Source organism: Plectrocnemia conspersa, unplaced genomic scaffold, assembly GCF_051122295.1.
Source record: "Plectrocnemia conspersa isolate PC_06_02 unplaced genomic scaffold, ASM5112229v1 ptg000009l, whole genome shotgun sequence".
In the NCBI taxonomy this organism is placed as follows: domain Eukaryota; kingdom Metazoa; phylum Arthropoda; class Insecta; order Trichoptera; family Polycentropodidae; genus Plectrocnemia; species Plectrocnemia conspersa.
In genome coordinates, this window is record NW_028277173.1 from 312,822 (window position 1) to 330,102 (window position 17,281).

Below are 17,281 nucleotides of genomic sequence, written 5' to 3' on the forward strand. Positions count from 1 at the left end.
TACAAAATAAGCTTACGCTTCGTTCAACTAAAAAATAAATAAATACCGTTATTTGTTTCATAATCATAAATAAATAAATCGACTTTGTTATCAAATTGTAAATGAGACTATATTATTTATAGAAGTGCTATTTTTTGCTAACGAGCTATTTACATTTTTTTTAATAAATTTTAGTTTTTTTTAAATCACTAAACTCTCAAGCTTTCATAATAATATTCGATAGCACCTCTTTGAAAAAATTCTCAGATGCAATTACGTTTTTTTATTCATAATAAAAAAATCAGTCGATATATGTATGTATAGATATATTTCTTCAAAATAAAAGACCTATGCCATTTTATTAGAATTTAAATTAAAAACCTATACAGCCCCAACGCTATACTAATAAATCGCCTCTGATTCAACTTTCATTAAAATATTTCAATAAAACGATTAAAGCTTAATATTTACAAATTTTCAGTGAAATTATATTTTTTGTACACACACAATTGGCAGTTCCTTCTTACTTCAACGATACATTTTTTTTTACTAACGAGGCATATTCCGTTTAGAAGATTATATTTAGGTTATTTGTTAATAACTTAACGCTAATCAGGAATATGTTTAATCCTAAATGCATCTTTGCTGGATTTTTTAGGAATGAATATGTATATTTGGCCACTGAGTAATAATATTATAAACATTATTTAGGTACGTATATGCAATTAGCGTATTTTTGGGTATATGTTTACAATGGCATATCACATAATTTACGGAATATGTTCGAATAACTATAACAAAGCAGTCAAAGAATATGTAATATATTCATTACACAATACATATTGACAATTTTAATTAAAGTAACTGCTTTGTTAAAGTCTATTTCACGTATGTATATCGAATCGTGAGTTAATTAACGTATTTGTTATATAACATATTTTATACAGATTTCACGAGTCGATCGATCGGCTTATTTAACAAATTAAATATAAATCTAAATTTACAACCATTGATATAAATATTATATATATTATTCATATATAATATATACGCGTGCGTTTTTTGTCTTGTGTTAAAAAAATAAATCATAAATCAATCACTATTTTACACGGATATTTCTTGTAAAATAAAATAATTTTAATCAAATACAATTTTTATGAGAAACAATCACTAAATTGTCCCTAGTCTGATCTGAAACTAATATAATTGTTTTATTATAAAATTTACACGAATAAAACACCCTGTGTGACTTAAGCTATTATGTAACGACTAATATATAATATATTTTTTACATTTTTTTATTTATCGTTTTTAAATACATTATTTGGTTTAAGTTTAATTTATTATACATAGTTATAGTTACATTAACAATTCCCTATGTTTATACATTGTTAAATAAATATGTTTTTCAATAAAATATGTTTAAAAAAATTGACTCACAGTTTTAATTTAGAAGCTATATAAGTGATTTAAATATTTTATTGAAATCAAAGGGAGTAAATTATACTATAAATTATTTGCACATAATTAATTAAAATAAATAATGCAAGCGACTGAATATTTTGATATTTATGTATACACATTTATATTTTTTCTTTGTGTATTTTTTAGATAAAACTTAAAAATTATGAGTATACATTTAAGACGTGTTTCACGCTCAATAACAAAGCGATTAATATCGCAGATTTTTTATAAATATCAGCACCTGTAACAAAAACAAATACTTAGTAAACATAATAAATATTACTAAAATCAATATTAAACACAAGTTAAAAATATTCGTAAGTTTTTTTGGAACCATTTTGTGTATAGATTACTAAACAAATAAAAAAAAACATTTATAATGCTGAAAAAAAAACAATATATTTTAAAAGAAATAAATAAAAAGAATGATTAATCAATTTAAATTTATTTAAAACATAATTAATTACAATAAAACTTAAATCAAAAAAAATAATTTGTAACTTATTTTTAATACGAAATGTAAATTTGAATGTCCAATAAAAAAAAACCAATCGCAAAGGGTTGAATTCAATTATGTTTAATTATTTGAAGCTTTGTGAATTATTTTGATTTTGTCAAAGACAGACTAAAAAAAATCTATATATTATTTTCAAGATATATTCAGAGAGCCATTTAATACTAAATTGCACAAATAAATTTTATTGTCTGTATTTTTTGTTAAAAAATTACATAAAACCTTAATGAAAAAAATATATACAGAAAAATATATTCTAGATTTTTCGAAGATAGAGATAAAAGAAAAAAGACTTAAATTTTATCCAAAACAAATACCAAAACAATAAATTTATAAAATAGTACGATACTTTTCGATACAGCTAAAATAAATAAATCTGTTTAAAACATAGATCAAAAAAGAAAATCATACATACATTAAAAAAACTATGTATAAAAAATATCTAAATATAGTAAAATAAATTTTAGAAACAGCATTAATAATTTAAATTTTTTTAAAAATTCAGAATTAAAATATAAGCGAAATTCCTAAATATATAGTTATTTTAACTTATATTTCAATATTTATGAAAAATCAAAATACAAAATTATAATTTTGATTATATTGAAAATTAATATTACGGAAGAAAACAATAAATCGATATAAAATGAATATAACCAACCGTAATAAAATAATATGAAATAGTTACATGCAAAAATAATTGTTAATCTATCAAAAATAAAGAGAACCAGAAATGGATATTTAAAAAATAATTAAAACTTTTAATTAGAAAAATATAAAACAGTCTTAATAATTTAAAAAGTTTATCGAAAACAAAAATTCTAAAATTCATATCGAAAAAAAAATTTAATTTACTTATATTTTTAATTTTAATTTAATAAATAAGCTAATTTTAATTTAATCGAAGATGAAGATTAAAATTTAAATGAAAATTTAGATGCAACTAAAACAATTTTAATTATATTTAAAATAAGGATTGAAGAAAAAACAAACATCTATAAAAGGAATTTTAAAACACTTTAACTAAAATAAAAACAAAAAACAAATACTAGAAAAAAAATCCCTGCATTTTTTTATAAACTTAAATTAAAAAATAGCTAAATTTTTTTTAAATATGTTACATTACTTTTGATTCTGGTTAAGACAAAGATCAAACCAATGATCGTATAACTAAAGAGCTTAATTTATTTTAAATTACAGAGATATGTTGTTTAAGATTAAATTGGCACAATTTTAGATTTTATTTAAAAATGACCTCAAAAAGTAAATACATATTTAATTTTGTTACCTTTTTTATCCAATATAAATAATATGATAAAAAATAACTTTCTCAAAAATCAAATATATTTCATCATAATGCCCTATAGAACTTTATTTATCATACCGTTTTAAACTATTTTTCTATATAGAAAATATAAATAAAAATACAATTACCGCTACTACTTCTGGAACCAGCTGACCAGTCCCCTTTGGTACCGCCTTTGGTCCCGTCTGTAGATTTCTGCTCCGACTTTCCAATTTCGTTGAGGTTCGACTGGTACTTGGAGCCTGTGCAACAAAATCAATCTTTAATACACGCCTTTAGAGAAAACAATTCGTTTTTGATAAGTGCACCGTGTGTTCACAAAGCATTTTCGTGTCGTACAAGAGTAAATATAAGTACAGACATGTACTTTCGGGGGAAGGCATGAAAAGTTTTCACATAAAAATGTTTCTGCAGTAAAAAATGTGCTAAGCGATGCGTATGAACAGGACCGTCGAGCGTGGAAAGGAAAAATACTTAGTTGATACTTTTATGTGTGTAGCAATATGCGTATGTGTGTCTTCAGATTATAGAATGTATTTTGGCAATAATTATTATTATTTTTTAAATATAATGAGATTAGCAAAGTGACTAAGAGAAATAAAAAACAAGTCTAGTTACAGTTACTTGAATAATTTTATAATAAAATAAAATTAAAATTACACATTGTCGAGTCTGGTTCAAATATTTTAAACACCTTACTTAGTAACAAATTGTATCTTTTTTGGTATATGATTCACACATTCGCACAATATTATTATTTCACGCCGGAAAAAATTGTAATGAAACGATCACCGCGAAAATCAGCTCACATTACATCCGCAAACGACGGATAGAAAATCCGGACGAGGGAAAAAATAACATAAAGTAATAAAAATAAAAAGAGTGAAATAAAAATAAAGTGAAAAATGTTCGCGTCGGGCACAATCAGGATGATGGGATCGGGATGAACTGAGAGGGAATAAGCCGCTGTTGTTATCAAATCGTGCGATGAAATGAAGTTACCCCTTGGGCCGGAAAATTGATTTCTATTCAAATTATTTGCATCAATTTGTTACGTTAATACGTGAACCTCCATTCCCCACCCCTAAATCGCTGGTCGTCGCTATTATACGAACACGGATTTAGTTGGAAAAGCGACTCTGGAATCGGACGGGTAAAGATATTTTACAACAGGCAGGCGAATTGAGTATCAATCGAAATTTATCTGCACATGAATCGTAATTATTTTCCTAGAAAAATAATTTATAAAAAATGTTCAAGCATGCCATAAAAAAATAAACTTATAATAGTAATATATGAAATTGGTTATGCTCTTATGATATTAATTTAATAAATTGTTGATCAAATTTCTTAATTTGATTTCTTTGAAAGCATCCAAAGTTAATCATAACTAATTTAAAACTCAAACCCAGCAAAAGCTACTTAACCACACGCGTGCACCATGAAAAAACTTATTTTTGTTCATAATTCATACCTTATACATACAAATTATTCAATTTCGCTCAGAGTACACATAAGGCGATTTCGATTCGTAACATCGACCCCGTTCCCTAAAACATTTCCATAGGTTCCAAAAGTCAATATCGGATATGGTTTCTCGTTTTCCTCATGATGCAGCTTTCCTCATCAATAAATTAGGGAAGGAACGAGCGTCGGTGAGTAAAGCAGTTCGCTCTAAGGACATTATTGGTACTACTGGCATTTCCTTCCTTCCTTCCTTCCCTTTCTACCCTCCGGTGGAACCGTCTCGCTTTACTCGCAGAATCGGTTTTGTCTCGGTATCGTTTTATGATCCACCGATATAACTACCTTATGCGATTGGATTGGTAAATCAAAACAAAACCAAAAAATGACAAAGGTCGGTGCCTTCTGTACGAAAGCTAAATAAATTTAAATTATAAAGGTTACATTTATTACACCTCTACGTTTTAATCTAAACAATTCAAATCACAGTTTTTGTAACACAAATAACAATATGATTTACTCATTGTTATCATCCCTAGTATTTTTTGTAACATTTCTAACTCACTAGGAAGCTGCAAATGTGACTTCGGCTCGGTTTCATTTCCCGATTCTATATTAAGTGCCATCCGTTCAATACCTGGTAGCTAGAGTCGTAATAAAGTAAGATATGAAAGGGTATTATCGATGAGTTATGGAAACACCAAAGTATGTTTTCGGCATGGAAAACGTTCAATGTTTTTGACGACCCTCGGTCCTTTGTCCTAATACATTAATCACGACCGGACAATGTATTAATAAATATTTTGATTTATCACCGACTAGGGGGTTTTGCCCTTTTATCAATTACATATATTACGTTATTTACGTGAGAGAATTATATTTATCTATATTTTCAGTAAGTTATTTATTCTAATTTAATAAAACATGTGATTAATAAACATAGCACAGTTATGTCAAGTTTGGTTTGGGTTAATTTTATCTCTGCAAAACTTTTTTTAGAGCTATATACTACTATTTAATATTTGAAAAAAGTGTAATATAGTATTAATATTAATGTTAAAAATCACCCCTTTTCCATAAAGACGAAATTTACTTAAATCTTTGCAGTTCTTGCGACCTTCGCCAAACAATTTTTTTGTAATGTTTTTAAACCCTTGCTTTAATAATAATTTAAATAAAAAGTTATTGCAACGCAAGGTTAGCAAATACTATCATTATAAAAAAATAGTTTGAAATCTTACAGAGCTTAATACAATAGAAGAACCTATCTGACTGAAATCATCAAAACATTTAATAATTTCACGTGCAATATTTTGTTATTTCTCAATCATAAATACCATTATTAAAAAATATGTAAACAATAATTAGTGCTAACCCATGTAATCCAGTACATTTGGCTACCTTATTATAATGGGTGGTAATGGGTGGCAACTTTACATGTGATATAATAATAAGTAAAATGTATGAGAGAGATTAGCGGACGAGGTGCTACAAGTTGCCACCTTTTTTTTGCCCATAGAAAATAAATCGACCCCTACAACAGCATTTATAAACTACTATAAAGCTTTTTTCCTTTGTATCTATCTATATCTATAAGGAGTACGTATAAATATATACAATAATTATATATATAAATATATCAATAATTAGTGCTAACCCTTGTAATCCGGTACATTTTGTCACCTTATTATAATGGGTGGTAATGGGTGGCAACTTCATATGTGATATAATAATAAGTAAAATGTATGAGAGAGATTAGCGGACGAGGTGCTACAAGTTGCCAACTTTTTTTTGGCCATAGAAAATAAATCGACCCCCACAAAAGCATTTTTTTTTACTATGAAGCTTTTTTCTTTTTTATCTATCTATATCTAGGAATACATATATATATATATATATATATATATATATATATATATATATATATATATATATATATATATATATATATATATATATATATATATATATATATATATATATATATATATATATATATATATATATATATATATATATATATATATATATATATATATATATATATATATATATATATATATATATATATATATATATATATATATATATATATATATATATATATATATATATATATATATATATATATATATATATATATATATATATATATATATATATATATATATATATATATATATATATATATATATATATATATATATATATATATATATATATATATATATATATATATATATATATATATATATATATATATATATATATATATATATATATATATATATATATATATATATAATATTTTGTATACATAAACACGTGTACGTGTCGTATGTCGTATGTGAGCAAGTTTTTAACTCGGTTCAATATGTCGGGGTCAAACTTTGCCAATAAAGCCGGTATAATACAGGATTGTGACAGGGACGGCGGCGCAGCGAATTACGGACCCCGGGCGTTATTATTGAAACCTGTCCATCGCTGCAAATAATTGCATTTGTAAAATGATAAAATAATAAAAATAACTAAAGCGGGGGGCAATAAAGGCGGCGTGACGTTTTGCCGCGACAGTAATTTTTAATAAAATCTCATTTTGTGCATCGCACTGACTGCAATTGCCGCTCTACGTAGCTGACATTGTTTTATCTTCGCACAGCCGACAAGGTGACCATATTTCACGTTTTAAAAAATGGGACGTTCCGGCGCAGCGCTGCGAAGCGACGCCGTTGTTTCGTTTGATATGTTGCTGTGGCTTATATTTTTTTTATTTCCCCTGAATCATATAGTTACATAAGTAGCAACACAACCTTGTTGATACTTAATTATCTTAAATAACGATAAGTTATAGCTGGAAATAAAAATATAAATTATGATATTTTAAATCATGGATAATAAGATGAACTTTTAAGATGATTAGATATTATATTTAAATCCAGTATAAAAACATAGTCATTCAAAAAAATTAAGATACTTGTCAATCTGTTAAAGAACTTTGAGTGACTTATCTCTCGACAGTCTGTCGTTTTTTAAATGTTATTTGATAAACAAATATTAAATAGAACATATATATAATATTTTTTAATAATCGTATGATTAACTATATATTTTTTTAATTATAATAGAATTATATTTTTTAAAACATTTTAAAAATTGCAGAAGATTGTGACTTACAATCTTGTTAATAAAAATAAATTCTGTCCTAAAATAATTTCCCGCATTAACCCAGATATGATCCCATATAACAAAAGTCCCGGAGTATGGGGTATAAGAGTTACCCCGAGATACGCCGGCTTGCACCCCACGACCGATGTCTGCTTAAAATTCAAAATGCACTCCCGGCTCAAACATCCAAACAAAAAAAGTTGGACCCCCTGCCCCCTCGCAAGGCAACACAGCGCAAGTATCGAATATTTGCCTTAACGGACTTTTTCATTGGCAACGTGTGTCGAATACGGTAAAAGCGACCGGCGGGATTTTCTATGGGAAAGTTCAGCAAACTCACTAACTGGCTTAACTGGCGGAGTACAGAAGCGGCAGTGCACTGCGCATCGGAAAAAATAATATAAAACAATCAAAACGATCGAGGTTATGCTTGCCTGTGTGTCGAGGGGCTAGGGTTAGGGCGTATGATGTTTATGCAACCAAGTTTTTCTACAATATCTTTAAAAAGTCTGTGAAAAGTTTTTCTCGAGTGAAAATATGTCATTGTTTGCGGACTAGATATCAGCTACTCTGTGAGGGTCGATCAGAAAAAAGAAAGAGACGTGAGAAGACAAATTATTTATTTTATTTCAAATAGGCGCAAAAGATACGCGTTTAATGGTATTTAAAACTGTTGACTACCTGTTCCTTTTTACCAATAAACAAAAACAGTATTTATGCACTCGTGATTAACGATAAACCTTTTTGTGTACCGCCCTATCGTCGTCGTTTGACGACGACATGAATTGTTTAATTAATGTTTTTTTCATTTTTTCAAAAGTTATTTGAATTTTTAGACGAAATATGTACACACATTTTTAAAATAAGATTTTATTGTTCATTTTTTGTTTCTTTTTTATCAATAAAATATTTCATATTTGAATATATATTATATCTATATTTATGGAATATATATGTTTAAATAGAAACATGAAATATTTTGAAGTGCAAATGTTTTTTTTTTTTAGAAACGCTCAAAAGTTTACGTACTTTAAAATGTTGACTATCTGTCCCTATCCACTAATAAATATAAACAGACGATTTTACTTTATTTTCCATATAACTTCTTTGCATTAGTCGCGCTAACAATTAACCTTCTTGCGTACCGCCGATCGTTGTCGTTGAACGACGACGTTAATTATTTAACAAATGTGTTTTTTTGACAAATTTTTAGTGAGAGTTATTTAAATTTTCAGACAAAATAGCTACATTTTTCACATAATAATTTTTAACGTACCGCCGATCATCGTCGTCAAACAACGACGGTAATTGTATATAACAAATATAATAGTAAAAATGATTTGCTTTGTGATTTTTTGTAAAAACTTATTTGATTTTTTATCAAATAAACAATATTTTGTTAAATGGTATTTTTGTGTTTTTTTATTATTTAAATAATTTTAATCGCATTATATATATAGTATAGCTATATTCATAGCAAATGTATGTTTAATTTAAAATATGCGATATGTAAAAGCTCAAATTTATTTTTTTCATTCAAAAGACCGTCAAGAGGTACGCATTTGCTGCTATTTAAAATGTTGCTTATTTGTCTCTATCTTGCCATAAATACAAACAAAGGATTTGCCATCATATTTCATTAAATTTATGCGCTCTTGGTTATTCATAAACCTTAGCGTACCGCCACTCGTCGTCGTCGGGCGACGACGACAATTGTTCGACAGATGTAAGGCAAAATGTATTTTTATATTCGTATTTTTTTGTAAAAAAAATGGAATACCTATACTTCGCAAATATATTTTCTAAGCAATAATTTTCTGTTTTTTTATTATTTAAATAATTTTAATTGTGTAATATATTTAATTTAAATGCATAAAATACGTATGTTTAAATTAAAATAAGAGATGTGAAGAAGCAAATTTAATTTTTCATTTTAAAAACGCTCAAGAGGTACGCGTATAATGGTAATTCAAACTTTTGACAATCTGTTCCTATCTACTAATAAATAAAAACCGACGGTTAGACTTTATATTCCAAAAAACATCCTTAATTATTTAAAAAATATGTTAGTCTGAATATTTTTTTCATTTTTCGTGATTTTTTGCAAATGGTATTTGCACTTTGAAATGAATAAACAATATTTTTTAAATATGTTATTTTTTCATATTTTTCAAATTGCATAACATATTTAATCCATATGCATAAAATATGTTAGTTTAAATTAAAATAGCAATTTTTTTTTTTTAATTTAAAGTAAAAAACGCTAATGAGATTCAAATTTGCAAGTATTTTAATGTATTGACTATCTGATTATATTTATCCATAAATATAATTAAAACGCTTTTGCGTACCTTCTTGCGTACTGTCGATCGTAGTTGTTGAACGACGACGTCTATGGTTAAAAATTGTGAAAACGAAATATTTTTTTTGGAGTTTTAGTCAAATTTATTTGAATTTTCAGACGGAATAGTACCTATATTTGTTTTGATAATTTTTAGAGTAATTTTTCGTGTTCTTAATTTATTATTAAAATATTTTAAATTGTATCATTTGAATATTATATTCATAGCATATGCATATTTAATATAAAATATGCGCTCTTGTTTGACTATAAGCTTTTATATTATATTGTAAAAGTTTATATTTATTGTAAAAGTTTTCGACCAAAAACTTATGTTTTAAATATTTTTATTGCATTAAACAGTTTATCTTTAATCCAAAAATATGCATGTTTTATTGAAAAAAGTAGAGATTTGAAAATGCAAATTAAATTTTATATTAAAAATTCTTACACTTGAAACTGTTAACTATCTATCCCTATCTACCCATTATTAGAGACAGATGATTCGATTTTATATTGCACGAAACTTGCTTGCATTTATGCGTTTTTAAATATTAATAAATTATTTTGCGTTTATTAATTCGATTGTTTTATTATATTAGACAAACAAAAGATGTTGTTTAATTTATTATTATTTAAAAACCATTTATGTTTTATAATAAAAATTGTTTATATATATGAAACGATTATTATATATATATTTAAAATCTTAAAGTTTTAAAATATATTGAAAATAAATAAATACTGCAATTTATAAACAGTAAAAATATCATTTGCATAAGATATTTAATAATACTCTTTGAAATATTGCGACCAATGAAAATGAAATTCAAGACTATGTCAGAAATATGTCTACTGGAGGTTGTTTTGCAATATGCACTTATAATTTTGACTAAGTAACATAGTGATTTATAACGAGTGTATTTATTTATAAAATTGGTGTATATTGCTTAAAAGACTATATATTATGCATATACTACAAGAGAAAATATATATAATACATCCTGTATATTTCCTCTATATCCGCCTGCGGGGACGTTGCACGACTTCAATGGGATTAAGCTCGTACTCGTCATGAACAAATGTATATATTTGTAAATGGACCAAATACAGGTAAAGGTAGAGAGGTGGAAGTAATAAAAAATTATATTTATAGACGGAAAATCGAAGGTCAGAACTGAGGGAAAATATAATGCGATGTCAACATTCAGAACTAAATGTATTTATATATATATATATATATGTAAGATATGTGTTACTTTGAAATTTAATCCCATATATTTTGTATATACCTAAATATGTAGTAAAATAATTTAGTTATAAAATAAATATTATATTTTTAATAGTTCGTCTATTTAATATAAACATATATAGTTGCGATTTAGGGTAGAAAACTCAAAGCGAGGGTCAGCGCACCGATGTTTGAGAACAATGGGCCGCATCGTTATTGTTGTCGTGTGTTGATGGTCGTCAAATGAATCGTTAAGGCCGCAAAAGCTCGTTTACGGTCCGTGTGACGTCGCGGAGTAATAGCTTTTTTTGTAGGGTAAGCTCACGTTTAAAATACCGTAATACGTTATTTTGTAATGCTAATGGAAATATTAACATGTAAAACAGTCTAAGAATCTAATATAGATACACATATACGTCATAAAACGTACGGTAATTATTAGTAGAATAAAATAAAATCATATAAGTCTAAAGTCATGCCCGATATATTTTATATTTTCTGAACCTATTTTAAATGATTCGATGATAACATTTTTTTTTGAGGTAGTGGTCTCAACATCTGGAACTGATTCATGGTTTACTCTAAATAAATTATATATAAATAGTTTATATGTAGCCTACTTTTTGTGATTAAATAAATTTGACTGCTGTGGATTCGATAAGAAAAAAGTTTTTTTCTGGCAAAGAAGTATAACGTGACACAAACATTTTATTTTATTTGTTATTTTTAGAAATTACCAATATTAAAATAATTAATTATACTAATTAATACGAAACACGACGTGAGACACTATCTTGCTGAAGAGAAATATGATGATGCTTGGTAGACAAGACAAGACGAATTCATTTAGAAAACATTCTGATCAATTGAATTAGGTCAAAGAGCATCAAACAAAGTACATGTTGTAATTGTTTATAGACCGTCGAAATGTATATATTATTCTATCGAGCATTATTTGTTTCTTCAATCGCATTCCAATTTATTGTTGCATTTCGGCAACTGAATCGTTTCAAACGCTCTCCAAAACAAAATTGACAGCGCATAAGCAACGTTGACAGCAAAACACTCCCCACTGAGATTAAGCAAATGTGGCTGTCAACCGAGCTTTAAATCTAACGCTCTGATTTCCAGTTACAAAATAAATACTATTATTATTAGTGAACTAAGATGAAACTCAAATGCGAAATAAATTAAATTGACATTTTTAAAGACAATTCAAGAATTGTTAAAATATCTCTACATCAAGTTTAAGACGAGAGAATTCTACATTTAAAAAAAAACATTTTCTAGCTCTTTTCTTGTAAAATAATACTTTGATTGTATATTTATCACAACTCTCAATGTATTATCATATTATTTTATTTACATTAGAGTAAATTTTGATTCATTGCTGAAGTAAATTGAGTGGTTATCAATATTTTATTAAAAGTTTTTTATAAACCTCTCACTTTTATCAACTTGTAAATATTTTTTTAACTAATGATCATTTTATTCACGTCTATATTGAAGTAAATGTTGCTTTGTTGATAAAGTAAAATCAACGGTTCTCAAAAAAATATATATTTCCTTTCTTATATCAATTATTTTATTTACGTTAGTATTTTTTTATATTACAGTAAACAATAAACTAATTAAGGCATAGATGATAACAATTTTCTAGGATTTGATAGTTGCTCTTAAATTTTAATTAGTATAAATAATTTTTCCTGAAACACCTTTTAAAGATATATTTTACAATTTAACGGTAAAATATCAGGTAAAGACCGCAAGAATTTAATATATAAAAGTATGTAATTTTTTTAATATATATATAAAAGTTTTACTCGTATTATAATAGAGTTACATTATTCCTAATACTTTATTCACTAATTTTATATTTAATTTTTCCACATTTTTTTAATACCAAAGTCTTGATATAATTATTTTTTTTAATTTTAAATTTTAATATTTTTAGTGAAGCTACAATTATTTTTTATTTTTTCGATAGCTGCTATAATCAAATAATTTAGTTTATTATGATTTCTTTACATTTTTGTGAATTAAAATATATTTTCAATATGATATTTGAAATATTTTTTTAATGTCTATATATCAGTAGAAGCAACATTTTTTTAATAGTTCAATATATTTTTTTAAATATATTAAACACTGCTGTGTGTATTGATTTTATATTAAATTAGCAAAGAAATGTATATGCTCTATTTGCGTTAAGAAACGTTCATAATAAAAAAATATTTACACAAAATTTACGCATCAGCGTTAGAATATAAATATCACGTTATTAAGTCATAAATATCGGCAGGTCAGTTGTCCTTTTGTCATATAAAAAATAAAGGGCTAAGCAAACATAATAATAAATATATCTGTTTTTGCAAATAATGCGCGGATATATCTGAATATTTTTATCGTGCGCACAAGCATAATTCGGTCATTAATCTCATTTAACCGACCCAGTGATTTGAGTCGCTGATTATTGACCTGAAAGATCTGGGTTTGAATCACATATCTTAGTGTTTTAATAGATTTTCATAATATCTAGGACATCGTAATTAGTAAATACTTTATAATTATAATTGCAATCAATCACAAAATAGGTTGAGCCATATTATTTTATCTTACGGATGTTTATTAAAAATTAAGGCAGATCGTTCATATTGCGTATTTTCTATGAGCTATCTCAACTAATAAAAAATATATGTACTTTCATCAAAAAAATCGTAAATTGAATATGCATCGCAATTGTTCAATTTTAACGGGATTTAAAATAATGGCAAACGACATAAATGGTGACTTGAAAACGCTACTCTTGACAGCAAAAAAGACCGAGCCCTAAATCTCCCTCTGGAGGATCCATGTCTATATAGAAACACAAGGGGCGCAAATATAACTTAAATAAATAATTTTAATTGAGCTGTCTGACTCACTTCAACTTTAGATCATCGAAGATAAAGGACACAACCGCTTCTCTCTTTACGTTTTTTTTAACCCGGCAATATATGTATATGCGATTAAACTTACCCTTATCGCCAGACGGTATGTCCTTGTGCTTTCCGCCGAATATGGTGTTATCCTTTGTGTCTGGAGGTGGAGGCGGTGGAGTCGGCGGTGCCGTCGGAGGTCCCGGTGACGTCGTTGGAGGTGAAGATGCTAAAATAAAAATTAAAAATTAAATCCTCGTATGACTCATGTTATTTAGTAGTGTTAGTAGTAGTGTTTTACCCCATACTAGGGGCGATTGTATTGTTTGCGAATTATGTTGTTTTGATTGGTGGCCAGTTGTCTGGTTGTCGGCCTGGAGTGAGGACTTCTCAATTATGGTTACCCTGTTTGAAATTCAGTTTTCGGGTTCGGGCAATACTACGGTTACAAGTCGGTCCTGACATGGCCGCGGCATTTTAACATAAACCACCCCAGGGACGGGTTCTGTTATTGTTGTGTCGGTGATATGGATTTAATAGTGGCGGATTGAATCAGCGGTAGATGTGTTTCGCTATAGTATGATGAAACAAAACCACTTTATCGTATATGGTCTATAAGAATCCCTTGAATCTAGAAAAACTCTTAATCATTGTAGCTTAATGGATACCATTATATTTTTAAAAGCTCAATTTTAAAGTTCAAGTTTAAAGCGGTGTGCGAAACGCGCATACCCAGCCACTTTTCGACGTTAACCTTTTTACTATCGGCAATAATGCGACGTTATTGCACCGTAACGATATTTTCATTGTTTGGTAAAATATTATAGACGCCTTTATGGGGATCTGATGTGCGGCGGGGTGCACCTTTTTATTGTCCGCCGGGCCCCCGCGATTCGGGAGCGCCTATCAGAAAATTTGATCGCGTTCGACGCGTTATACGGCGAAAGAATAAAACTTTACTGTTTTATAAAGAACCGGCTCTAAACGCCAGACAATAACTCGCCGTTTTGAATATTTCCAACGTATGCATCGATATTCGTTTAAATGAAGTCACAATATGTGGGCGATATCTATGGATGCGTTATGACTATATGGAATCGGAAATTAAAGCAGATTTTTATGACAGCTACAGAGATATTAAAAGTAGCGTTTGTGATGTTGTTTAAATGTTTGTCCATTTTAAAATAAAACGGTGAGAATATTGAATAAATTCCACAAAGAAATTAGCACGCAAAATACAACATGTGAAAATATATATATAATAAAAGATACTCACTGTATAATCTGATGGTGCCATCAGACTCTCCTCTTGGATTTTTCGCGACGCACTTATATGTACCATAGTCTGAGTTTTGTATATTGGCTATAGTGAGTTTCATATGCGTCTTATAAGAAGGTGTATTCACGATGTTTTCCATTGTGTACTTTTTAGTGGCATGGATCATATGACCATCTTCGCGTGTCCAATAATTCAACGAAGTTGGATGAGCTTCGGTGAAGCACTCCAAAGTAACGTTGTAATTCAACGGAGCGCCAACTAGCTGATGAGGAATCCACAGCATAGGAGGAACTAAACAAAAAAATATAATATTTTGTAGCTATGAAAATTGCAGCTAATTCACAAAGAGCAATACTATTTTTATATTTTTGTAAGTCAAATGATTTTTTATATCATTCGAGCTATTTATAAACTTTAAAAAAAACCTTAAAAAAATATACTAATAAAAAAAATTAAATATATGTCGATCTAAAAAGCTTGTAAAACTTACAATCAACGCTGACTTTGATCCTCTTCGATACTGTGGGTGGCACTCCGTTACTAGCAATGCACAAGTATGCTCCCATGTCTAGTCTTGAGATTCTAGCCATCTCTAAGCTCTCTCCGTCCCACTCAGTTACTATATTTTTTAAAGATAATTAGTTACAAAATAATTTTATTTGCGATTTATGTGTTTTTTAATACCTGAGTATCCTTTGTTTATAGCGATTTTGGCATTGTCGTCTCTCTTCCACTTCACTGTTGGTTTTGGCGATCCATTTGCTCTACACGTAAGAGTGACGTTAGCACCTTCACGCACTATAACATCACTGGAGCTCAACGAGTCGTCTATATTTGGTGGCACTATAAATAAATAATAAGTAAATATTCAGAAACGTCATAAGTATTAATATATGTGATTTATTTAAATGAAATAGAAATATTAAAAAAACTGAAATACCATCCCTGATTCATAACAAAAAATTGTCGAATTAATTAAAGAAAATCTTAAAAAAAACAAGCTCAAGTTATAATTCGCAATTACTGATCAAAATAAATTCAAGCTGAATTTTGGTCAATAGGAGGGCGCAAAAACAATTATTACTTCTCAGAAGTGAAAAACTCACGTCAAACGCAATAAAATCGTTTTGGTGCCGTCACAGACGGCACGATTTTATTGCTTTTGACGTAGATTTTTGACGTCTGAGAAGTGATAATTGTTTTTTGCGCTCTCCTATTGGTCAAAATTCGGTTTAGATATGCTTTATTTGATTCTCACTTATTGTAAGTCGTAATGTTGCTATAGGTCGCCCCTTGATTATGCCAAAAATAATGCATGTCATTTAATGAACTACTATAAATATTAATTAAACGACCACTAAATGGCTAGCTTATGCTATATGAAAAATGAAAATTTATATGAAAATAGCTGAAATTAATTCCTTGACAGTATAAATAATATTTTTGCATTAAAATTATAATATAGATAATATTTAAAATAAAAACTAAACTGTCGGTATTAAGATATTTAAAAATAAAGCTTTTATTTATTAGATAAGATATTATAAACAATGGCAATATCTGTTTTTTTATGATGTTTGAAAGCTTTACATTTTATACAACAGCAGTTCGATTTCTGTG

The 17,281-nt window shown here is 27.7% G+C and overlaps 1 protein-coding gene across 1 annotated transcript in view; it reads right to left on the reverse strand.

Annotated features, from left to right (window-relative positions):
* Window positions 1–1,263: 1,263 nt before the first annotated feature.
* The window catches only part of LOC148231432 (neurotrimin-like), a 168,751-nt gene continuing 152,733 nt past the window's right edge, over window positions 1,264–17,281 (reverse strand). Inside the window, exons 4-9 of the mRNA XM_088191761.1 lie at window positions 16,346–16,504; window positions 16,152–16,280; window positions 15,659–15,952; window positions 14,483–14,611; window positions 3,392–3,505; window positions 1,264–1,684 (exon numbers count right to left, since the gene is read on the reverse strand). Of these exons, the coding sequence (XP_088047887.1) occupies window positions 1,605–1,684; window positions 3,392–3,505; window positions 14,483–14,611; window positions 15,659–15,952; window positions 16,152–16,280; window positions 16,346–16,504 (905 nt within the window). The 3' untranslated portion in view covers window positions 1,264–1,604. The remainder of the gene's footprint in view (window positions 1,685–3,391; window positions 3,506–14,482; window positions 14,612–15,658; window positions 15,953–16,151; window positions 16,281–16,345; window positions 16,505–17,281) is intronic.